The 26,133-nt window shown below is 44.3% G+C and overlaps 1 protein-coding gene across 2 annotated transcripts; it reads left to right on the top strand.

Annotated features, from left to right (window-relative positions):
• LOC103262028 (putative protein FRMPD2-like) lies at nt 1–25,136 on the top strand. 2 transcript variants are annotated; one of them, XM_008059639.2, is made up of 9 exons: nt 1–202; nt 3,713–3,817; nt 5,612–5,705; nt 6,583–6,668; nt 8,427–8,574; nt 10,666–10,880; nt 13,014–13,112; nt 18,317–18,660; nt 24,546–25,134. In XM_008059639.2, exons 1-9 carry the CDS (start codon nt 140–142, stop codon nt 24,592–24,594), a joined length of 1,203 nt encoding a protein of 400 aa, XP_008057830.1. In that variant the 5' UTR covers nt 1–139; the 3' UTR covers nt 24,595–25,134. The 2 variants fall into 2 exon arrangements, with proteins under 2 accessions (XP_008057830.1, XP_008057839.1); XM_008059648.2 differs by lacking the exons at nt 1–202; nt 3,713–3,817; nt 5,612–5,705 and having other exon boundaries at nt 6,355–6,668; nt 24,546–25,136.
• The last annotated feature ends 997 nt before the right edge of the window (nt 25,137–26,133 follow it).

Below are 26,133 nucleotides of genomic sequence, written 5' to 3'. Positions count from 1 at the left end.
TTGTGGAAATACCCCACATGAAGAGAAGAATAGAACAGGCAATTCTGGCGTCTTCTCTCCAGACACCTTGAGCAATGGGCACCAGGGAAGTTTATCATCACACACACAAGACCAGGACAGAAATATTGAAGAACTAGAAATGACTGGGGCACAGAACTTAATACCCAGTCTGAGACCTCGGTCATCCCTTCTGCCATTAAAGGTAATCATCCATCCCTTGGGTTTACTTTCTGGAGTTTGGAGGCAAGAGAGCAGGCTGTGGAGTCCAACAGCCCAGCTCTCAAGGCCTTCCTTTCTCTCTATGTGCCATGGCAGGTGGATAGAGATTACTTAACCCCTCTGACCCACAGCTTCCCCAATGGAAATACATGCCTGCACTGCGTGGTCACTGAGAAGAATACAAAAGGGAGAAGGAAGAGTCCTGAATGCAGTGCCTGGTCACAGGTCTCGGTGTTGGTAACACCAGTGTCCTTAGTTACTAATTATAATTGTTATGGTAACAACAACATGAGGAAATTGATTGCTGCCAAGGGCAAGGCGTGGGTAATCAGGCGTCTCATGATCTTGTCCTCTAATTGATCTCCAGCTGGCAACTCTGTGGCTTTGCTCTTGACTACCACCCTATGGAGGAAGAAGATGAGGTCTGGCTTAAGTGTACAAAGAGTGATTTGCTTCAGTCCCAGGCCTGCCATCTCTTTGGATGCCAGTTGGCATAGTCTCCTTTGGCCCCTCCAGACCCACTCTCCAGCCCTTCCATTATGTTCTGGATCCCATGTAGCTGATGTTCACGGACTGTGTCAGCTCACTATCTTCTGGTTGGTTCTGCCCAGGAGAAGCCCTGGCAAGGGCCTGCAATCAGGGGATGAGTAAGGACAGGCTTGTCACTCTTCCCTTTGTTGACACAGCCCAACTCTACAGAAAAGCACAGGCGGTCTTTGTCATAGAACAACTCCCTAGGTCTCATCAACCATTCCTTTGTCTCACTCCTCAGGCTCAGGGCTGATAACAGCTCTCGGTGTTTCCAGCCAAAGGTGCTTAGCTGCTTCTTGTTGGTTTCTCTAACCTATACCTTTGAAAACAGGCCATGCATTAACTTTCCTCCCTTACCCAGGTTGAGCGTGTGCCCTGCTTTGTTCTTGCTGGGATTATGGTTGAAACAGGCAAGTTATTGCACCTCTCTCAACCTCATTTCTATTTTTTTAAGGAATAAAAGTAAGAAAGCCTGTCTGTCCACAGATCCATGGGGACAAAGGTGTTGTGCATAGTGTAGAGGAGGAAAAGTGTCTTTTTTTCCTACCAATCCTCATTGGCTGGGGCTCCTGGATCAAAAGACAGATTAACAAGGGAAAAGCATACAAATTTATTTAATATAAGTTTTATGTAACACGTGAGCCTTCATAAGGAAAGTGAAGACTCAAAAAGACAGTTCACCTTGAGTGTGTTTTGTAATAGGTTTGATGAAGACTGGGAAATCATGGAAACATGTGACACGACAAAGGACAGGAGTATACACACTATGTGGAACTCAGCTAGGCCTGTTTGTTCAGCTTCTCCTCTGTCTTCAGAGATAATGCTCTTTTTCTCTGGGTATAGGGAAGGCACCTGTCACTTGATGATTTTATGCCCTGCTTCTGACCAGAAAGCTCTTCCTAGGTTTTATGACCTACATCAGAGAAGAGCAGGGGAAGGTCAGAGAGACCTTTGTGGACATGCTGTTTCTTAAATTCCTTCAATATTCCAAGGTGCCATATTTTGGTGTTGTGTGTTTTGAACCGTGTAACCAGGATCTGGCATGCAGTAGGGCTCCATGAACTTTAGTGTCTTCCTAATTGGTCATTGTGCCCACCTGGACAGCACATCCGATGAAGAACTGGATACAGGGTTCAGCAAAGGAACAACGGTAATAGCTGTCATCAATTAAATGCTTACCTGTGTGTCAGGCAGTGTTCTGAGCCCTTTGTGTATTATGTCATGAAAGCTTCATGACAATTTTGTGGGATAATTACTATGATCAGCCTCTTTTATATATGGGGTACCTGTGGCTCAGAGAACAAAGGAACATGTCTGAAGTCTCTTGGTGAGTGACAGAGCTGGAGTTGGAATCCAAGGAGTTGGCCTTCAGATCCAAAACCTACACTTCAGGCTGCCCCTTAAGAGATCCCCTCTGGCAGGAGGCAGAGCAGGAGGCCTTTAGGCTGGGGCCTCTGTGACTGCAAACTAGTATGCCAGTTTCTGGTGGGCAATAGAGAGGAGTAGCAATGCTCTAAGGCCATAGCTGACCACGACACAGGCTGTAGGACCTGTACAAGCCAGATCCAGGCTCTTCTGGGTCACATGGCTGGTGATCCTTGTGGCCGGATCACCTTCTGTGGTGTAGTCAAGTTTGCAGTCTCACTTTGGGTCACCTCACCAGTTCTACTCCTTGAATTTTAAAATGTATACAAAGTATCTCACCAGATCATGGGATGTGAAAGGTCTCTGGAAGAATTGAGGCTTCGTCTGCTCCTATATTAGCCTTCTGGAAGCATTTCTGTTCCGTTAATAATTTTTCAGCTTCCTTCAGCTTGTTTATTTTCCTCGATGTTACTAGTATTTTCCAACAGGGTGACTAGAAAGCCCTAAGTAAAGAGGGGAAGATAGGACAAAAGACTCCCATCTTCTAGGTACAGGGACCAGTGTAACATAAACAGTGACCCAGACATTCTCTGCCTAGAAGCCATGGTCAGCTCAGCCCAGCCCAGCCCAGCACATCTTCATCTTCCTCCTCCCCTGCCATTGCTTGCTGGATCTCCCTTCACTGCTCCTTGAGCTTTTGTGTCACCCAGGCCTGGGTGCACATTTCAGTCCTTTCCCTTACTGGATGCATGCACTTATGTCTCTGAGCCTCCAGGTGATAATACGCACTCATCACAGCATCACAGGCACACTTATTATCACGATAGTTTTTGGTTAATTGATTGGGAATCTGTTTACTAAAAGTCTCTCTCCTATTAGGTAGCAATTTAGTGTGGGCAGATCTGTCTCATCACTGACCAGCAACTTGCATTGTGCCTGGCACATAAGAGGCACTCAATAAATGCTATTGCATGGTTGGATGAAGAAATGAGCAATTCTTACATGGTTACTGTCATCCTACCAAGCAGAATATTTGGTTTTGGTAGACAATTTTTCTCTTCTGTCCTTTCCTAATGTATTCAACCATTGTCAAGTAAAAACTCAATGCAGCCTCTTACTAAGAAAAAAAAGTCTCCCTGGTTTTCTATTGCATCAAGTAGCTGCTGTAGATCTAGTGTCCAGCATATATGGTCACTTGGCTGGTATCAGATGCAAAGTCACCAGGAAGTATCAGGTTAGCTTGAGTTCTGATATGGATTTTGCATCATGAGGGCAGAAGGGAGAGAGCATACTTTTATTAGGCCTCTGCTATGTGCTGGACATTACGCACAATCACACAGTTAGAAGGGGATCCTCATGCCAGTCTGTGGATAGGAAACTAAGGCTGGGGAGACTAAGATACTTGTCCATAGTCACTTGGGGAGGAGCTGATAAAGCTGGAAATGAATCCCCTGCTGCCTCAGCCTAAAGTTCATGCTGTTTCTGGGGTGCCATGCTGCCTGCTCCTGAGAGCAGGTGAGAGCTGAGACGTGCAATCTGCTTAGACAGAACAAGTTCTTTCATGCTTTTTAAAACTTTTCTTGTTTGTTTTGAACAGAGTTCTGGTCCTTCTTGCCCTCTATTGCCTTCAGAAACCAATGCTGGTGAACTCTATTTTGTGGAACTGGTTAAAGAAGATGGGACACTTGGATTCAGCGTGACTGTAAGAGTTGTTAAGCAATCTTGGAAAACAGTTAAAAAGATGTCCATCTGGAGCCTGGGTGGGCATTCCACTCAAATGGCAACCCCTCAGAATTGTTCCCAAGTGCAAGTGGGTGAACCAAGAAAATCAGTAGGGGCCTGCAGTGAGGAATGAGTTCAACGACAATTAGAGAGGCATGGAGAAACCTCAGGTTGAGTGGGCCAGGCTCTAAGAAACTCCAACAACATGAGGAGGCAGCGTGGGTGGAATTGGGTGGTATGTCCTGACTCTGAGGTCAAGCTGGACTGCAGGGAGAGGGCAGCAGCATAGGGCTTCAGAAACACAAACCAAAGGTGAGAGGGTCAGTCCACCACCATCCACAGTAGGGTCAGGGTGGAGCTTTGTGCCTGGATCTCCCAGGCCCAGGACAAAATTCTGCCAACCAGGCTTCCATCAGGACTGGCACTTTGTATTTGGTTTCTTAGGTCTACCTTGCAGACCCATGGAAGGAGATTAGCCACGAAACTGTAATTACTCAAGGGTTTGGGGAATGGTACTCACAAAGCTGGTAAAAATCCAGAAGTCAGAGGTTGGAAGGAACTACTTTTATTTCTGAGTGTTGAAAATAGCCCATTGACTTGAGACCCTGGAATGGTTCTAGATTTCAGGAATGTCCTTGTTGTATTTAACAGTTGTTTGGAAACAGACAGAATATCTCAGCAGTTAGGAAATGCCATGACCAATGAAAATTTCCAAGGGAAACCCAAGAGATAAGTGAATGGAGAACATTCTTTGCTTTCTTATGTGATGATCTGTACACCTAGAGCAAATATAGCTCTCTTGTTGGACCATCATCCTGCAACAAATGTATTGTCATTAGATGATTTTAAGGGAACAGGTAAGAAACCAAGAAATAAGACTCATGAGTGAATAGGCTGGTATCAAGTATGGTCAGTTTATTCTTGGCTTGGGGTAACAATCCTATCAGACACCAAATATAGCTATTTCTCATTTGAAAAACTCACTGCATTTTGAATTATTCACATACACACTCATATAAATATGCATACACACACACACACACACACACTCACACATATATATGTTGAGACGAGGTTGGTGATTTTCTTTGGTTGGTAAAAAACTTGGACTTCCTTTGGGGAAATTTAATTTCAGAAATAATTCTTGAAATGTCTCACTCAAATCCAAATGGCCGTTAAACACATGAAAAACAGTCAACCCATGAAAAGTCACAGGAATACAGATTAAATTAAAACAAAATTTTAAACTTTATATCTACCAGTTTGTCCAAATATAACTGATGGAATGCAGAGAAATGGGACCCTCACACAAAGCTGGTAGAAATGTAAATAAGTATATCTATATTCACACTGAAATGCAATCTGGCAATTTCTATTACAATGAAGCATGCACATATCCTTTGGCCCATCAAAGTACACAAGGCATGCCAGGCACACGCCTTCAGGCCTGCAGCCATATCCACCTCCGTTGGTTGCTACCAATAGTCACTGTGGTGACCATTTACTGAGCACCTGTCATGTGCCAGGCTGGGGCTAGGGGCATGGCACGGCTCACTCAACAGCTTCTATTGTTATCCTTCTTATAAACACTTAATCTTATTGCTCAGTGGAGAATTTGATCTAAACAAACAGGTGAATACAGAAGACAGTGCCAGTGGGGGATGCGGTAATGGGATAGAGTTGTGAACAGGTGGGGGATCCCTTAGTCAGGGAGATGGGGGAGGTACCCCAGGAGGCACCAGATGGATGGTGAGTTTTTCATTGTGTTTTTCAGGGTGGGATTAACACAAGTGTACTCTCTGGAGGTATCTACGTGAAATCCATCGTCCCTGGAGGGCCAGCTGCTAAGGAAGGGCAGATACTTCAGGGTGAGGGATGGAGTCACCTTGGGAACACTGTGTTTTGGGGTGTAAAGAGCCCTGGGCTGGGGGGGAGCCTCCATACCTCGCACCACTCTTAGTCTGACACCTGGTTTAAATAATTGCCTTTCTAGGTCATGCTTTCCTTACCTGGAAAGGGGATGGTAACCTGCCCTGCCCACTTGATAGGTTAACATGGGGTCAAAAGTTTGCACTGGCACATTTGAAAGCATAAGGTGATATAAACACAATAGAAAACTTAAAAGACACATGTTGCTGTTTGGCCTTCATGGGAGAACATGCCGTTGTAGGACAGAAGTGGCCTTGGTGACCCCACTCTTGTATCCAGGGAGGACACTGTGAACCTTCTCTTGGCCCTTCCTCAGTTCTCACTATTCTGACAGAAGGGATAATTTTTATTGTTCTCCCAAACTGCCAGAATTAAGCCAAGAGGGGAACCTGGGATTTTACTTATCTCTATTTCCCCTAGAATTCTGTGTCTTCAGCCTCAACCATGCCTCCCTGACCTTTTTTGAAATTAAAAAAAAAAAAAAAATCTAGGAGATATAAATATCTAAGCAACTTGAAAATACTTTCAAAATTGGTTTTACAGGAAAACAGGGGGAAGAATAAGGTTGAACAGAGCTTGTTCAACCACTCTGTGAGCCAATAATAGAAAGGCTTTCATATCATTGATCTGTTATGTGCCTCAGAAGGAGGGAGCCAGGGTGTTCAGAGAGGCAGGATTCCTGTGGACTCCACAGATGCACCTCTGCTTCCTGCCTCACTCCCGTGGGTGTATGAAGGGGCACCAGGCAGAGGCCTTGAGGAAGGGTCCTTCCTGCAGCCCCAGGTGCCCGGGACATGACATTCTTCCCTTTCCCAGGTGACCGACTTCTGCAGGTGAATGGTATGAGTCTGTGTGGCCTCACCCATAAACAGGCTGTGCAGTGCCTTAAGGGTCCTGAGCAGGTAAGTGTTACCAGGGGAGCTTCCCCTTCTTCTGGAGCTTTCCTGGACATTAGAAGCAGTTGCCTCTGGGTAGGAGGGAGACAAGCAGGAAACAAAACAAGACTTTTTCTTCATCTGCTTTTTTCTCTTCTACTTCTTCCCTTTCTTACCCCTTTTCTATGAAGACGTGAAATCCAGGAGGTAGCAGACAGATATTTCCAAGCAGAAAGACCAACCCCCTACAAATAGCCTTAAGTTTAATACTTGTCACTTGCCTTGATGCTGAAATCAGAAAGCAGAACAGAGAGGATGGAATGAAGTGATTGCTTCAGCCTGGCTCTGGCTGCTCCGACACTACCAACCATGCGTCCATCTGCTCTCAGGCTTTCTCACCTCTCTGCCCTTGCACATGATGATTCCCACCCCATCCCCAGTTCAGAACCTTGGGCCTGGGTCTGGGTCAGACTGACCTGGGATTCTTTTCATCACAATGAGGTAGATACGCAGGATGCCAAAAGCAGAGACATTCTTTAATTATGTACTCTATATTACATGCTGTGCCCAGGCAGGGTCTTGATATTACCACACTGTGTTCAGTCCTCTGCCTGAGGGAAGGTGCCTCTAACTGCTCCAGTGGCCTGAGCCACAGAGCTGGCATCACCCTCTCTTGGAAACTGAGGAGTCAGCAGAAACAAGAGGGATTCTTGAAGCCCTTCCAGCCTACCATGGGGTAGCATTCTGGACACTTTTTGCTTTCTTCCCCAAGTGGTCTTCTAGTTTCTGGTGAAATTTACTTATACTGGCGATCTTGGTTGACATATCTTGAGAATAGAATCATAATTTATTAGCATCCTCTGCTCTTTAAACCTTTGATAATGAATATGGTTAAAGAAGATACTTGGCTGGCCTACTGGCAGTGATAGCAGGTAGGATTTGTCACTCTGAGATCCTGGGCCAGTTGCTGAATGACAATTGCAACAGAACAATGGAGGCAAGCCCAAGTTCCAAGGACCAGCAACTGGACATGACCTGGAAGCTTTCTTATTACTGGTTCTTGAATCACATTTAGGGTGGTGTAGGGAAGATGGGTAGGAAATAAAACCAGAAAGAAAGGGTGGGGGACAATTTGGCTCAGGCCTGGGATGTCATGCTATGGGTTTGGGTTTTAGGTGATGGGAAGCACTGGAAACTTTTAATCAAGAATGCTGCATGTTCAATTTGTGTCTTGGACCAATTAGCTGGCAGTTGCGATGGGGATAAATGGAGGAGATACAGACAGGGTCCAGCAAGCTAGGTTAGCTGGAGCTTGCCACACCCCAGAGGGACACTGATAGTGGGAGAGGGGATGGAGGAGGAACACTGGGAAGTTGTTCCTGATGGGAAATTCATAAGCCTGAGAAACTAGGTGGGGGAGAGCTGGCCCACTCCAAGTGTGGCCCCTGGGAGGTTAATGGGAGGATAGTTTCCTGTTCTGAGGGAACAAATGCAAGAGGAGGGATGCTTTAGGTGAAACGAGGAAAGTGAGAGTGAGTGAGGGGAGGAAGATGAGTCTGGGTCTGAATATACTGAAATGGAGGTGCACATATTACTTCTAGGTGCACTTGTCTAATAAGCAGTTGGAAATATGAGTCTAGATCCCCACAAATAGCTAGACTGGAGATTCAAATGAAGCTGCTTATTGGAAGTATCAGAAAAATTAAGAAGCATTTTCTGAGTCAAGGAAGTACCTTCTGGTTGCCATATGAAGTGTGAATTTGGTTTGTCCATCCATCCTTCTAGGTTGCAAGACTGGTCTTAGAAAGAAGAGGTCCTAGGATTGCACAGCAGTGTCCTTCTGCTAATGACAGGATGGGAGATGAACACGTGGCTGTTTCCTTGGTAACAGCCTTGCCTGGCAGGCCTGCGAGCTGTGTTTCAGTGACAGATGGTGAGAGGAGAGAGAATTGAGTGTTACTATTGTCATGTTGTCGTGTGCTGCTCTTGAATTGTCAAGTCAAAAGGGAAAGGCATGAGACTTTCCCTGGGTTCTCAAAGAAAACGAGCCATGGTGATCATGATGTGATGGGCTTGCTCATGAGGTAGAAGCCAATCTAATAGAGTATGTTTCTGGAAAACAAATGTATTGTCTCAAAATGATTTCCAGGCATAATTCTACCCCCCAACCCTTCCTCACTCTTCTGATCAGCTGCTGGAATGTTAATGTTTGTGTATAAGTATTGAGGGTGAAATTGAGTGAAAGGGTCACGCATTTTCAGATATATTTGATTCCACATTCCCACCAAGTCATTTGTAACAAAGTTATCTGAAGAATAATTAAGTAGGATGGTAGAAGAAGGTGTTCAGGACACTAGCCTGATGAACATAATTTTACAAAGCAAATCTATGATCAGTTTAGGGGAAATATAATTGCATGTTTTCTGATGGGTTGCCACTCTACACTCCCTTATGATTTTGCTTCTTACTAGGAAGATGTTTATTTCCTTAATATATCACAATTTGGAGTTTAACCATTTTCTAGTCCCTTCATGGAGATGGTTTTGGTTCTGCTATAGAAGGTGCAAGGTAGATTGCATGCAGGGTAGCCATAGAGTTAAGCAGTGGAATGTGGTGAAGGGGGACACTCCTGCTTAAATCAAGTCTCTCTCCTTTGTCCTTACCCCTCTGTTCCCTTAAGTGGGGGCATTTGAGAAACTGACTCCAGAATGAGCCAAGGAAACCAGAATGAGCCAAGGAAGCAATGGGAGAACTTGTCATGCTGCACACCATCAGCAACTGGCAAGACACTCTCACATTTAATTTTCTGCCTCAGTTTAAAAATAATCTGACCTTGAGTAAGTCTTGCTTCTCATTAGGCTCATCAGTGAAGCTAAGGATAAAACTCTGGCTTTGGGGCTGGCTAATGCCTCCTAACACACACATGGGAGATAGGTGAGGGACTAAAGAAAGGGACTAGAGGAAGACCAGACTATCTAGTCCCTTTCTGCTTTCCTTCTATTTATCTACGGTACTTGACACGTAGTGTTACAATTATTACCTTCACTCAACTGCTTCAGATGTTTTCTTTCTTGTCCCAGTAAAAATTTACAAGTTGGTGCTCCATTCTTCTGAACACTGATGCCAACTGGATTGCTGAAGGCAGACAGAAGGGAAGCCCAGAGGCCTCTTTGGCCACCAGAGTACCTAGGTGTCTGTATGTGTCTGTCTTCGGTGCCCAGAGGCAACTCTTTTTGTCTTATGGTTAGTCCATGCAGCTAAACAACAAGACAGCTAAAACATTGTCCAAAGAGTTGGCCATAATTGTCTCTATACTCTAATTATGCAAAATCTAGTTTTGAGCATACTACAAAATGACTACAGCACTAAAGGAATAATAGGAGTATATATGATACAAGTTTTACTAAATGCCAGGAGCATGTTATATGTGCCTATCAATTATATCTTTACATATAAATGCAGTTGGTTATCTACAATTGTGTTCTCCAATATAGTAGCCACTTATTACATGTGGTTATCGAGGACTTGAAATGTGACCAATCTAAATGAATAAAATACATACTGGATTTTGAAGATTTGGTTTGTAAGAAGAATAAAAAAAATCTCATTAAACTTTTCTCATATTGGTTACATGTTGAAATGGCACTATTTTAGATATATGAGGATAAATAAAATGTATTATTAACATTTATCTAATCTTTCCTTTTACTTTTTAAACTGTTTTAGACATTTTTTGTTTTTATTTTTTGTTTGCTTCCTTTTCTTTTGCTTTTATATTAATGTAGCTATTTGGAAACTTTGAAATGACATTTATGGTTTGTATTTGTAGCTCACTTTTTATTTTATGAGATAGAACTGATCTATAACATGGGTAACGAACTCTGTCATTAAAAAAATTAGCAAATGTAATATTTTTATGTAAAGTAGAAATAATCCGTCTACTTGATGATTTGCATTTTGAGTCTGGTCAATTTCACTTATAATCAACTGAAGCATTTATTTTTTATCAACACCACTAATACAGGTCCTAAGTTTGAAGTCAAATTGAAAAAGAATGCCAATGGCTTGGGATTCAGTTTCGTGCAGATGGAGAGAGAGCGCTGCAGCCACCTCAAGAGAGATCTCGTGAGGATTAAGAGGCTATTTCCAGGGCAGCCAGCTGAGAAGAATGGGGCCATAGCAGCTGGTGACATTATCCTGGCAGTTAATGGAAGGCCCACAGAAGGCCTCATCTTCCAGGTGCTGGAGACTAAGAGCAATGCAGCTCTGTGTGCAGGCTGACCTCAGCCTTGCTTCTTACAGGCCTGCCTACAACGAGGGAATACTCTAGGCTCCTGAAAATCACTCTAGGGGCTTGACTTTGATCACACACAGTTGGCAGGACACTTCCACATTTAATTTTTGGCTCCATTTTTAAATACCTGACCTGAGTAAGCCTTGCTTTTTGAGGTTCTTCAAGTGAAGCTTAGGAGAAAACTCTGGCTTTTGTGCTGGCTAATGTTTCTTAATACACATCCTAGGAAGTGGGTATGGAGCTGAAGGGACTAGAGTGCATCCCTTTCTGCTTTCCTTCCCATTTCTTTACAGCTTTCTGGCAGAAAATTGAGTCATTTGAGGAGCATTTAATAAAGGTCTGCATAGGTTATTGGGAAACCTGATGAACTGTGTAGTGGCCTGGGCTGAGAATAGTGAGGTGCAGTTACCCATCCTCCAAGCCCTAAGGTGATGGAAAAGAACCATTACCCAATCTCAGAAATAGAGAGCCCAGGGAGGGGACTTGCTGGCATGAGCTCTGGCCTTAGTTGAGGGATGCAGTCATCCCTAGCAACCAGAGAAGAGGAAGCCAGGAGACAATGCCTACCTTCTACTCCTTTCTGTCTCTGGTCCTCCACTGTGCCTACTCCCCCATGCCACTCCCCACCATCTCTGGTTGAGTACAACAGAAAGCCTCAAGCAACCCACTTAGGTTGACTCCAGGAACACAGAGCAGGATGAACAAATGGGGAGAGTGGCTCTGGGAGGCAGGGAGTCTCCAGAACAATGTTTGTCTGGGTGACAGCCATGCCTTCACCAGTCCATCTTCTGATCTGAGAGCCCTACTCTGAGAATTGCTGCTGGTCTGGCAACTCTGTGAAAAACTGAAGACACAGAGGTGGACAGCTCATACAGTCTCAGAGCTCATGGACAGAACATAGCAGTAACAATAGAAGATAAGTGTCCTAAGAGATAAAAGCCCATACTGCAGTGCTCACACTAGGGAACTGGGAAAGGAGCATCCCTTAGAAGTCCTGTGTGGCTGAGGTGGGAACCTGGGAGCACCTGGATCAGCTGTTCTCAAATGGGGATGATTTTGCCTCTCTGGGGATATTTGGTCAATTCTAGAGACATTTATGGTGGTCCCAACTGACAGGTGTTACTGGCATCTAGTGTAGAGACCAGAGATGCTGATAAACATCCCACGATGCATAGGACAGACATCCCAACAAAGAATTCTCCAACTTGAAATGTCAATAGTGCTGAGAGGTTGAACAAACCTGATCTAGATAAGAAATGGGAGCTATCAAGGTAAGCTTAAGCCCCGAGCATTGAGTAGGTGGCTTGGAGCAAGAGGTTCAGCAAGGTGAAAGTGTAGAATGTGGGTGCAGAGGGGAGCAGGTGGGGGGGGGGGAAGAGAGAGAGAGAGAGAGAGAGAGAGAGAGAGAGAGAGAGAGAGGCAGGGTAGGTAGGATCAGTTCTATGTGCTGTACCTCAGAGCGTGTGCTGAGGGCAAGGTGAGTTGGTGTGCAGCAGAAGAAGGATTTGTTTATATTTTCATTTTGGAAGGACCACCCTGGAGCATTGTAGAGGAAGACAGTTGGGAGACATTAGAGAAGGCAGGGAACAGAGAGGGAGGTCACTGCAATATCATAGGTGAGAGGCTTCTGGAGCCCAAGCTGAGCCAAGGCAGGAAACTTAGAGTTGAACATCAGACTTTAGAGATTGGAGTGGTGGAGCCTACGTGATCAGTGGTCCCTGCAATGAGGGGAGGTTGGGAGCAAAGGGAGATTAAAATGAGAACAGCCATTTGTTTGAGCCTCTCTTTCTCTCTCTGAAGAAAAGGCATGATATTGACAGATATAGTCCTAAAATGGCCCTGAACAGAGGCTGCCTGTTACCAGCCCAAGCAGCTATGCATTGTCTCTATGGAGCCTTGGCTCCTTGCACATTGAGAAGTCAGGCCCAAAACGATGTTCTGCAAAATTCTCTGGAGTTGAGAAACAGATCAAGGTATGGGCATGAGGAGCCAGCACCTGGGAGACAGTGGGAGCACAGAGGAGGAGATCTCTAGCCATGTCAGCCCCAGATCTAATAGTGCATATTGGTTTCTCGTAGGAGGTGCTCCATCTGCTGCGAGGGCCCCCACAGGAAGTCACGCTCCTCCTTTGCCGACCTCCTCCAGGTACACTGCCTGAGATGGAGCAGGGATGGCAGGTAGGATCCAGAATCTTCTGCTCTCCTCACTTGGCTCCTGTCAGACTCCCCTTTGTTGGGTCCTGAGAAGCCCAGCATTGCTTGTCAGTAGGGTTCAGTGCCACCTCTTTTCACAGAGGCAGGAAAAGGCCTGGCCCCCAAGCCTCAGTGGGACTCCTTCCTCCCCTTTCTTCAGTCTCTCCTGACATTTGGATCTTCCTATAGATGTTTACTTGTTTAGACTTTGGCCGTGAAATTTCTAAGGTCCATCTTTCTAGCAGTGCAAGCATCAGACAGAGGAAAGCGGGAGGAAGGGGAGTAGACATAAAACTAGACTAGGGAATTTCCATTCTGAGAAATGAAGTAGAAAACAGGATATGTGCCCACCCTCCTAAAACATGAAACAAACATGTATGGTCTAGTGCAAAGAAAAGAGGCATTGGAGTCAGAAAAATTCAGGATTTTTGCTTTGATGCCTATATTAGTCAGTTTCTCCAGATAGGTTTCTCCAGAACTGATAGGATGTGTGTGTGTGTGTGTATGTGTGCAGGGAGGAGGAGGGAGAAAAGAGAGAGAAAAATTTTTAAGGAATTGGTTCATGTCATTATGATTATGAGGGCTGACCAGTCCAAATTCCATAGCGCAGACTAGCAGGCTGGGTGTTCAGGGAAGAATTGATGCAGAAAACTTGAACCCGAAGGCAGTTTGGGGGCAGAACTTCCTCTTCCTCAGGGGAGATCAGTCTTTACTTTTACTCTTAAGACCTTCAATTGATTGAACAAGGCCCACCACATGAGGGAGGGTAATCTGCTTTTACTCAAAATCTGTTGATTTACATGTTAATAACTTACAAGTAAAATACCTTCACAATGACATCTACATTGGTGTTTAACCTCATATCTTGGGAGCACGGCTTAGTTAAGTTGATACATAATATTATCCATCGTTATGCCTTGTGTGATCCCTGGGAAACAGACTTTGCAATAGAGATTTGAGTGCAGAGGATGTATAAGGTTGGCTCTCAAGAACATCCCCTGTGATGGTGAGAGAAGCTGGGCTGGGCTGAAGGAGAGTTCAAGGTGCAGCTGCAATTGAGGCCTCATCTGATCTCACAGGGTGCTCTGGAGCTGTCCTGGACTGGGGTAAGAGAGCCTGTGCCTTTGCGCCTTGCATCAATCTGTATTGGAATGGGGGCTGCCCCAAGGGAGGGGACCTAACTTTGGCTGAGGCAACTCCCTTGAGGTGAGCACAGTTTGCAGGGAGGGGCTGGCTATGAGCTGTCAGTGGCTGTCACTCCCTGCATTGGGATGGTCCTATAGAAGGATCTGGGCAGGCACCTAGATCACCTGTACCTGCTCTGCTATGACTCTTGAGGCCTATCTTCTCTAGGCCACATGATTCTTCATCTATAAGGTGTGGAGAAAAATGATCACTTATCATGACTGACACGGAAGATGGCACAGGGGACTTGATGACCCAGATCGTGTTGACACTTAGATTCCAAGAGGTCATTTGACACTGACTCTGGAGAGAGAAGAGCTATGGGCAAGATATCCAGAAGTTGCTAGTTTGGAAAAGAAGGTGGACAATGGAAATCATATTAAGCAACTAAACAGGGTGAGAGAAGGCCAAATTTCCCCCACACAAAGATCAGACCAAGGGTCCCGTATCCTGTGTTTTTGTTGAAATATATAGGAAACTCCAGGGGAATAAAAGTTATCCTTCTGTCCTGGAGAATAGCTCACCTAGGAGAGCTCAGAAGGGTCTAGCGGGAAGAGATTGGGGTGGAGTGTGGTGGGCCTGCTTTCCTTTCTGATGCCCAAGGGCCAAGTGGAAGGGGGATTTTGATTTATTCATGTAACTCCAGTGGTCAGACTGAATACCAAGGGTCAGTAGCTCCGAGGTATTTGGTCCATACCTAGAATAAAGTAGCATGAGAAGGAGGCAGCCATGCAAACATCTAGAGTAAGGTCGTTCCAGGTAGAAGGAGCAGTGATTATGAAGTTTCTAAGACAGTATGAAGGCTCTAAGACTCCTTCCAGGTGGAAGGAGTAGTGAGTATGAAGGCTCTAAGACAGGAAGGTACTAGCCTGATCGGGGGACAAAAAGACAGCAGGTGTGCCTGGACTGTCAATAATGAAGGGAAAAGTAGAAGGGGAAGGAGTTGTAGAGGTAAGCAGGGGTCAATCATGTAGGGCCTTGGAGGTCACAATAATGTGCTGCTACCATCCTGGCTACAGTGGAAAGCCACTGAAATTGGTGGGAGTAAGGGTGGTGGAGGGTTCAGCAGGGAAGTACCCTCACTTCCCTTTAAAGATCTGCACTTTAAAGTACAGCATCAAGTTGCTGGTGGAGAGGAACTGGAGGAGATCAACCAGTGGTTATTCAGGTAAAATACTGTGGCTTGGACCCAGGCCATAGCAGAACAGTTGTTCAGAAGTAGTCAGATTTGGGATACATCTGGGAGGTGGAGTCCATGAGATTACTTTTGGATTAGACATGGGTATGAGGAAAGAGTAATCGAGGATTGGCATGAGCAAACCATGGATGAATGGTGGTACCACTTACCAGCAGACTGCTTACAGGGTGGGGTGGGGTGGTGTTTGGGGTACATAGAGGAGGAGCAGTATTTCTTAATATCATATAAAATTGAGATGTTTATAGGATATCCTATGTAGATGGGCAGTTGGTCATGGAGAATAAGAGTGAGGTCAGGGCTGGAAAAAGTGAAATTGAAACTTCTCAGCATATAAACATCATTAAAAGCCACTAATTGCTAGAGATCACCTTGGGAGAGAGCACAAAGTCTCTCACAATGGGAGATATGGTCTGGAGAGATGAGTCAGAGAAGAAGGGGCCTGGGAAGTGGTGGAAAAACCAGGCAAGGATGTTGTTCAAGTCAACTCCATGTCAATACAACTGACAAGTAAGGGAGTTCTCAGGAAAAAGGGAAGGATCGATTTGGTTGAATGTTGCTGAGAAATAGAGTGAGACAAGGATACAGAATTGTCCTTTGGTTTTAGAAAGATTGAGGTTGTTGGACACCCTGATTTGAGCTCTTTCAGTTGAATGATGAGGACAGATGGTTGGTGGGAGTGGGTGCAATAAAGAAGGAGGGAGACGTAGAGACAGTGAGAAGAGGTGCTTGTTTAAGGGTTTGCTATGAAGTAGAGCAGAGAAACGGGTGGCAGGTGGGTGGAGGGCAAAGTAGGGGTTGGGCAGGGGTTGCAGGCTGGTTGATGGAATTTACTGTGGAAAGATGAGTGTTCTAATCTGAATGTATCCATTCTCACTGTTAAGTAAGAGCTAAGGTTAGGCAGGAGTTGTTGGGGACCTAAGGGGAGAGAAGATGAGAAATAATTTAGAGACCAGGGTAGTAGAAAACAGAATTTACTAAGGACATAGGGAAAGATTGCTTGGAAGTCTTGAGTGCCCAGTTGGCATCTGCAGTCATACATTTGAAGTTAATCTAGTGAGAGTTTTGGAAGCAGGGGTGATCATAGTTTCAGTAGGAATTAAAATTAAAATCCAGGCCAGGCACAGTAACTCATGCCTGTAATCCCAGTGCTTTGGAAGGCCAAGGCGGGGGGATCACTTAAGACCAGGAGTTCAAGACCAGCCTGGGCAACCTAGTGAGACTCCCACCTCTATAAAAAATTAAAAACAAATTTAGCCAGGTGTGGTGATGTGCACCTGTAGTCTAGCTAGTGGGGAGGTTGAGGTAGGGGGATACTTGAGCCCAGGAGTCTGAGGCTTCAGTGAGCTATGCACTACAGTCTGGGAGACAGGACAAGACCCTGTCTCTAAAATCAATAAATAAACAAAATCAAATCAAATTTAAAGTATAGTATCTGCAAGTAACATATGATGGAGACAGAGGGAGGAAGGCGTTGGGATCTCAGGGTCTTCCTTGACTGTAAGGGGGCATCTCTGAAACAGAACCATGGCATCTAGGCAGAGCAAAAAAACCGTGCATGGTGGGGGACGGGGAGTGGTGGTGATGATGAGAAACAGCAGGTCCCCAGAAAGGAAGCCTTGGAGAATGGAAGCATCACTGGAGAGCCAGTCTGGGACCAATGAGCTGGAAGGAGAGGAAGAGTTAAAAATGAGATTTTGGAGACTTTCCCCAAATTTTAAAAATAGGATAAAATATGGTCTTTCTCTCTGTATTTTTTATCTCATCCATTCAAATTTTGATTTGGTATACCTTTTATAATGTCCATAGTCTATCAGTCGAGTAGCAAGTGACTCATAATTAAATAGATGTGCACATTTGAGGGTTATGCCTCTCACTGCAGGAAGTGTGCAATCAGAAGGGCGAGGACACCACTAGCTTGGATAGCAGTGCTAAAGGTGCTTCTTTTGTAGGTGAGGGCATGAGTGGGAGGATGGAGGTCACAGAATGGAAGTGCTAAAAGATTGTTTTCAGGAAAAGATAAAATCACAACTCTCATACAGATAGAAAAACTAACATGTTTTAAAAAAACATTTTATTTAACTCATTCAGTGAGGGAAACAGGCAGATGCTAAAACTGGTTCAAAAGAAATTTCTAAGGACACGTTTATTTATAGAGTTGTAAAAGAGCTCAGAAACAATGAATACAGCTAGAATCAGATAACCCAGAAGGTTGTGCTGTAGACAATGCATGGCTTTCTACTGAAACACAGACTTTTTTTCTATAAAAGGCTGAGCATTGGTAGCAAGTCATAGTGTGTCATGAAATCAGAACCTAAAGCCTGACAGAGATGTAAGCAGTTGAGGTAAATCAAGTCATGTGTGGAGACATGAGACCTGGGAAAGAATGCCATGATAATGGAACAGCGGCAGACAAATCTGTGATGACAGATGAAGGCAATGAAACTTTAAAAACACACATTTTTAATTGGAAAGTGAGCTAGTCATTGTTTTTCAAATTTGTCTTTGGTTTTAGTATTTGTCTAAATTTTGCAAATATTTTTCATTGCAAAAATAAATAATACTCACAATTACTGAGAGCATCCAATGTTCTGAAGCTGAGGTGCTTAGGTGTGTTGCCCAGGGCCCAGTGGGGGAATATGGAGGAGCTGAGATCCTAAGAAGGTGGATGGATTCCAACACCCATTTTGTAACTGCTCTGATCTACAATCACATGGGGAGAAAAGCTTTTTATTTTTTAAAGAAGCAATTTTTAGATTCGCTCAGCATGCATCATGGAGCCAGTAATCATTAGCATTTCTTTTAATAGACACCCGAACTCTCAGCAGACAAAGAATTCACCAGGGCAACATGTACCGACTCAGAGTGGAGCCCCAGCCTGGATCAAGAGGATAGCTGGAGGGATAGTGCTTCTCCAGATGCAGGGGAAGGCCTGACTTTCAGGCCAGAGTCTTCCCGAAAGGCCATCAGAGAGGCACAATGGGGCCAAGACACAGAGAAACCTTGGGCCAGGTCCTTGACACATCCTCCTGAGTCCCACCCTCATTTATGCAAACTTCACCAAGAAAGGGGCACATCAACATTGGCGACCTCTTTGGAAAAGGATATGAGGCAAAACTGCTATTCAATTTGTGATATCAGGAAACTTGCAAGGTAAGAATCATCACGTTTGCAGGCATTTTGTAAATTGTATGCATTTCATTACTACAAAATTACAATTAAGCAATCCATAATCATGCTCAGATGCTTATTGTGCCCGGCACTGTTCTAGGCACTTATAGGGGAGTGGGCAACAAGAGAGGCATAGGCTTGGGGCTGCTGTAAACACAACCTGTGAGCTTTTGGAGAAGCATGCTCCACCATTGTTCCCAATATGTCTTGGAGGCTACATATGGCAGGCCTCGGGTTTTCTCCTAGCACATATGCCTTTGATCTGCATCCCTCATGGCCTCTTAAAGCATTGTAGTAGAAAAGAAGTTCTTATATACATCCTCATTTCTACTGCTAACATAAGGCTTTACTATCGACACCAATGTTTTCTTTAGAGACAGGGTCTTGCTATGCTGTTCAGGCCAGACTTGAACTCCGGGCTCAATTGATTCTCCCACCTCAGTCTCCTACATAGCTGGGACTGCAGGCATGTGACACCATGCTTACCTATGCCAGCATTCTTTTTGTTTTAAACACATCTGTATCTTTAAAACCAGACTGAAACATTCATTTTAATAGCCATTTTTAATTTAGTCTGCATTTTTGTGCCCATCTACTCGCAAGTATTTCTAGTTTTCAGTCTTATTCTGATGGAAAACATATTCTTCAATTCAGTTTGACAAATACTTATTACACACACCCAAATTGCTTGGACACCTGTTAGGACCAGAGAGGGGGTACAAATGGAGAGTAGGATACTGCTTCTAGACGTGTGCTAGACAGATGCACAGGGACATAATGAAGAGCAATAGTTTGTGTTTGACATCGTATAAACCTGCTGAGACTAAATGGCTTTTATTTGGCGGTTGTCCTAGAAGACTGACAAGGAACTGGAAGTCCTTACTAAGTATGAAGCAGTAGTGTCATACGACTGTGCTCCATGAGAGCTGTGACAAACTGGAGCCAGGCATATATGCCCTAAAAGCTCCCAGATACAAATTTTTAAAAAAACACTGTGCCAAACACAAACTAGTTTGCAAAGTAGAACAGGGCAGGCAAGTACATCCATCAGTGATACTTATCTTTGTTTTCTGATAATGTATAAACACAAGTGTATTTATAGTTCCTCATAATTGCAACCTAGGCAGTAATTGATATACTTAATAAAGGAAATAAGCTACAGAGATTTATCCAAGGACAACCATTAGCATGATTTTATAGCCATTTTTAATTCATATAAAAAGAACTGCACTTCCCTGCAGGCATGGGGTCACTGGTTTGAATTTTTAAAGGTTTTACTGCTGGATATTTTGTAATTATGAACAGGGACCCTAAGAGTTGAATTATAAAGTGGTTCTGGGTATAGGTACAAGCTGAGAATTTGACTTGTCATGTATGTTTAATCTAATATAGTCAAAAGTTATTTTAATGGGTATTATTATTTTTTTACAGATTATTAGTACAAGCAGTCACTGCTTCATTCATTGATTTACAGAATGTCAGCTTGTTCAATATAAAAATAATCTAATCTTTTTTTTTTTTTTTTTGAGTTGGCGTCTCACTCTGTCACCTAAGCCTTGACCTACTGGGCTCAGGTGATCCTTTTGCCTCAGCCTTCCAAGTAGCTGGACCACAGGCACGTGCCACCATGACTGGCTAATTTTTAAAAATTTACTGTAGAAATGAGATCCAGCCAAATTGCCCAGGCTGGTCAAACCCCTGGTCTCAGGCAATCCTCTCGCCTCTGCCTCCCAACGTGTTGGGATTACAGGCACAAGCCACTGCACCTGGCAAAATGATCTTATCTAACCTCATACTCCCTGCTAGATTTGGTTTTGTAACATCCCTGAAGAAGGATCCCAGGTTTTGCTTGAATATCTCCAGGGATGGAGAACTTGTTACCTCTTGAAAACCCATCTTATCACCATCTAGTTGTTGATCAGAAAGTGCCCACATATATTAAGGTGAAATCTACCTCTTTCTATATTCTACTTGCAAGTCCCGATACCTATTCCCTCACCTTTTTATCATTCACATTTTTTAACAAGAAAGTCACATTATTCTGTTTTTTTTGAATCAAATTAAACTTGGCTTAGTGTCCCTACTTGCAAGGGTATACCAGATGTCTAAAATCTGTCATTCTTGGAGCCCCTTCCTAAAGTCACACAAGAGTCCTGAGGGCTTGTCCAGAATATTCCAGCAGAGTCTCTGATCTTCAGTCTGTTATGATTGTCCCCTCACCTCAAGCTTGATGCCAAGGCCCATGTGGTCCATATGGCCATGTGCAAATCATGGCAAGCAGGCTTATTATTCTCAGCACTGGCTCTCTCAATGGCCAACACCTCTCCTTGTATTTGCTTCCCTGTGGTGGTTCTGGTGATGACCATTTTCTTCCTCCTCACATGTTCTGTCTTTATTTTTACCTTATTTTCTGTCTCTCACTTAGGAACTTTTCCTCCTCTCTGAAATAACTCAAAGTATGTCAGTCTCTCCTCCAGCAGGACATTAGCTTGTGTTTAATGCACACATAGTTAGTGACTGCCCCTTACAGGAAGAAAAGTGTGGTGCATGCCCAGCAATCACAACACAGTTCCCTCAGCTCCTGGGTAGGGTTAGAATTAGGATTCCAAAGTGGGACTGTGGATTTTTGCAGATGCTCTTAGAAGTGTCTGCAGTTCAGTTCTGAGGTGGCTGTCCCAGGGCACTACCTCTTAGGTTTTGGCATCTGTGATTCAAACTCTTTTTCTGCAATTTAGAACAAAAAGAACATGAACTTCTCAATCCTATCACTTGGTTTCAACTTTGCTACTTACTAGGATGCCTGGCAAGTTGCCTTCCCTGCTTGAGGCTTCCCAAATGTAAACACAGACCATGACAATTCAACAGGGTCTATGCAGGTCAGAAGAAATAACACATGCAGAGTATTATCGCAGCTTCTGGCACGCAGTAAGAACTCAACACAAATCAATTTTCTCTCTTTTTCCTGAACTATTTTCAGCTAAAGAACCAGTCCCATCAATTGAAATTCCCAGCAAATTGCCAGAACTTACCATCTGCCAGGTGGCTACTTTCTACAGCCAGACAGCTGCCAGCACCCTGGCAAACCCAGAGCGTTCATAGAGAAGATTAGATTTAACTTTTCCTTCCTTGTTCTCTTCTTTTATTGTACTATATATCCAGAGATTTTACCATATAGTAGTAGATAATTAATAGAGCAGTTCAGTATCTTTTATGGAGGAAAGTTGGAATTATGTACCTAACAGGGTAAAGGCTTGATTGGAGTCAGATCTTATACAAGATTAGTTCCTAAAGCTAGGCATATGATGACAATCACATCAAGTCAAGTCATGTTACCATTTAACAGCACTTTGAAAGGTGTGCTGTTATTTGCTCCTTTTATGTGGAAGAAGATCACTTTTTATTTGGTTGAGCTTCAGATGAAGTCTGGAGGTTTCATTTATGGGCTCTGCTGTATGCAAAGTGTTTATCCTTAAATGCTGGCCCCATAGAGACAGAGACAGACTTAGGGGATGGAAGATTCAATACTCCCACTCATGTGCATCTTGGAAAATTGGTCACCACAGAATGGTTAAGCTTATCGCTCCCTCTCTTTTTTGCCTAGCACATATTGTTAAACTCATGTAAGTAAAATGTATGTAAGTTCAGCAAGTATCACTTTATAAAAGTGATGATATAAGTCTCCATGGTTATTTAAGAATGCAAAATGAAGGCAAGAGTCCTTGAAATGATCCTAAAATTACTGTATGCCTTCTGGGGGTTCCTGGAATGGCAAATGTCAATTTGGAGACCAGAGATCTCATTCAATGGCAGCTTCCAGGCCTGGTATGATATAAGAGTAGCTAGGGAGGGATGAGGACACTAGGTAAGGGGGCTGTCACATCTGCTTTTGAGTCAGATTGTGGCTGAGGGGAGTGTGTGGGGGCAGGTGCCCAGCGGGGAACAGCAGTAGTCTAACACAAAGCAGAACCCAGGGTAGGACTGGGATCTGGGCACTGCCTCCAGTAGGATTCTCTCTACACACCTATAGGGAGCCTGCCTCCCCCTACCCATACACACCACTCTGACAAATCCTAAATATCCATCTTCATCTCAGGTGTATTATTTGAGCTTCAAATCCAGCAGTCCATTGAACTCATGTACCTTGATGTCTTAGAGGCACTGCAAATACAACCTGCCAAATGCTAAATGCAGCTGTCAGGAGCTCCCAGCTGCACCATCAGGGTTAACAGGGACATCAGGGTGGGCCCGACGCTGGAGAACTTGAGACATAAAGAGATGCAAAACCTGAACTTTGTTGTGAGTGAAACCACAAGTAAACAAGACAGTTATAATACCTTCATATTTCAAGCCTGTAATACTATCTGAGTATTTGACTTGTTTTCCTGAAAGGTGAATGATTTTGCTGGTGTCTTTTCTTAGTAAATAGCAAACAGAGACTTCAGAATGATTTCACTGAACTCAAGCTGAAATGGGATTCCTCTTCTTAAAAATAACCATGAAGAGTTGCAGGATTTGGTGGGGACCCTGATTCAGGGGTACTGCTGTGTGTTGAGGACATGGCTAGACAGGGAACCAACGTGGGATCTCCAGATTCTCCTCTAGGTACCTTCTGTCTGTAAAATGCTTCCTTTGTCAGACAGCTTGCTAGTCAGGGAGCAAGGGCAGGGAGAAGCTGAGGTCACTAAATGTACCCAGCGGGTGAGCAGAGAGTTCCAAGAACCCTGATCCCTTCAGACTTGTGATAAGAGTCCTGCTGCATTGGCCCTGGATACCCTGAGCTGGCCTTGAGCCCTGGGTGAGAACTCTGTCTCTTTAGCTGACTTTTCCACCTGCCAAAACATCCAGCCTTGCTCTAAAAGATGTCACTGTCTTTATCAAATTTCCCGAATCTCTAATCTTGCCCCTTCCACAAAATAATCTCTGCCTTGGGCTGCCCACAGGCCTTCTGGTGCCTTCCCTTTCTTTGTTCACCTTTTCCCCATGCCCATAGTCAAGCTCCAGGTCAGACCTCCAAGAGCAGTCTGGTGGCACATAGGGAAGGATGGAAGGAAGGAGTCATTTTTGTGGAGGGATCATGAGCAGAACTTTGCCCTTGGGACCACCAAGCCCCAGAGGACAGTGTCCCTTGCCTCTTGCCTGTCAGACTAATGGCTTCCCTAGGTCCCTGTCTGAGAAAAGGTAGTAGCTGGATCCCCAGATTGAAACCAGAGGGCAACGAGTTTATCTGAAGGGGTGGAGGGAGTCTGGTGGTGGGAGGTGGACAATGAGGTAGTTGCAGTGGCCAGTGGGCATGTGTTGTTGCCACCTGTGGCTCCTTAGCAGGTCTTAGCATGCCCAGGGCAGAGGGAAAGGTCCTGTTTCTTGGTGCCTGTGCAACAGTCCATATCTCCATTCTTTGATACAGCTTCTGTGAATGTTTTCTTTCTATGTTTATAGGAAAATGCAGTTTCTATACAATTTGGCCAAGTTTTGAAGTCAGTTTTTCTTCCAAATGCTCAACCATTTTTAATTTTTTTTCTGAAAGTGCTTGTAGAATACATTTTTTACACACAAGTGTGCATGAAATGCACTCTTACACATTCCCTGTAACTTCCATGAACAGAAATAATGCCTATTTCACAGGGAAGCTAATTTTGGGACAGATGCTTCTGGCTCTACTGGGGAGGAGGATGGGCTTTCTGGACATTTGGGGATGTGTAGCTACTGGGGCACACCAGAGAGGATTTCAAGAGAAAGAGACAATGCAGGAAGAGGGAAGGGATGGCACATCACAAAGTCAAATCATTAATTCAAGTGTGGGAAAAGAGGCTGATAAGCACAGATCCGTGTATTTGATAAAAAGCTAAATCTTTGTGTTTTTCTCTTAGATTTTCCTTGTCATCTTCTCTAACCAGACTCTCAACAGATATTTTCTGAGCACCTTCTCTGCATGTCTGCAGCACTGTGCAAAATGCCCTGTCTCTGCATGGACTGCTCTTTCTAATCAAGAGGCATGTGTGGTGAACTTGGGGCAGCTCCTGGAAGGTTTATCCTTTGACCATCATGTCTGCAGCTGCATCACCAGATAATGCGCCTCACCATTCATCTGTTTCCTGTATTCTTCTATGGGGAGTAAATGTCACTCCAGCTGGCTATCTCTCTAAATAGGCACATTTTCAGTGCTCAGAAAAGGACCTGATCTTTGCACCAAGTGCTTTGATAGTTGTCTGCTTGAGTCACTCCCAGTCTCTACCTTGGGCCCTTTCCTTCTAATCCCTATGTTGAAATAGTCATCTTAACCACAGTCATAATCATTTCATACTTGCTAAAAACTTACCTTGCATCAGGAACCATGGAAGGGCTGTGTCAGAGTTGTATAATTTAAGTATCTCAATAATCCTATAAGCTTCCTGACCTTCGGATTTTCAGACGAGAAAACTGAGGTTCCAGAGAAGTCACTAAACCTGTCCAAGGTCAGATGGACTCTGTCTGCCATGTGAAGAGTTCATTCTAGAGCTGGGTCATCACTCTGCTTGCAGTGCTGTGCCCCCTGGCCAGTCCTCCATATCTCCTGAGCTCAGTAAGGTGCTCCTTGCTGCCTGCCAGGATGCTCTGAGCTGCCTCTACCATAGCACTTCCTCCCTGGACTGTAACATTTGTTTACTGCTCTTTCTTTTCATTAAACTGGGAGTTCCTCAAGTACAGGAGTTATGCCTTATTCACTGTATGCTTCCTGATGCCCAGAGCAGTTTCTGGCAAAAACTGTTTGAATGCTGGCTAGGTCTCATGGGCTGCAGTGTGGTAAGCATCCATAAGGCAATGGGAAGGTGAGGTGAAGAATTTCTGATCAAGGATGGAAGATGTGTGGGTTTCTGTTTTCTAGTCCTGAATTAGACAGGGATGAGGAGGAAAATGACACATGCCATCCACCAGAAACTCCTTCTCCCACCTTGGAGAATGAAGAGTACCTTATTGTCAACTCTACATCTGAAGGCCAACTACCCTGTGAAGAATGTTTGGAGGCAGATTCAGAGACCATTCCCTTGCCACAGTTCTGTTCTTTGGGCACTCTCCAAGAGTGTTTGCTTCTGGAAGAGTCATCTAAGAGTGAGAGTGAATGGGAAGACCTGGAGGAGCCTGTGGACCTGGAGAATGGGCACTCTCAGGTGAGTACCACTCTGTTTGGTGGACCAAGGCTGAGCTCTTCCAGTGGGGCTCAGTGTTGTCCAATTACTTATGCTGGGGGACTGTCTGTGGGCATGATAGAGTTCCCCTGTACCTCTGTGAGAGTCATGCATCATCATGGTGGGCATTTTCACTGAACACTTACAAAGGTCCTTGTTTCATAGTGATGACCTTACAAAGTGATGACTGTCATCACCTCCATTATGCACATGACACATTTGGGTCTTTCTCAGGGTCACCCAATGAGAAAAATGACAGAATCAGAATTCAACCCCTGATTGGTCCCTCACA

Source organism: Carlito syrichta, unplaced genomic scaffold (genome assembly GCF_000164805.1).
Source record: "Carlito syrichta isolate Samal-C Ts95f unplaced genomic scaffold, Tarsius_syrichta-2.0.1 Scaffold91579, whole genome shotgun sequence".
In the NCBI taxonomy this organism is placed as follows: domain Eukaryota; kingdom Metazoa; phylum Chordata; class Mammalia; order Primates; family Tarsiidae; genus Carlito; species Carlito syrichta.
This window is presented reverse-complemented; position numbering and strand designations above follow the sequence as displayed.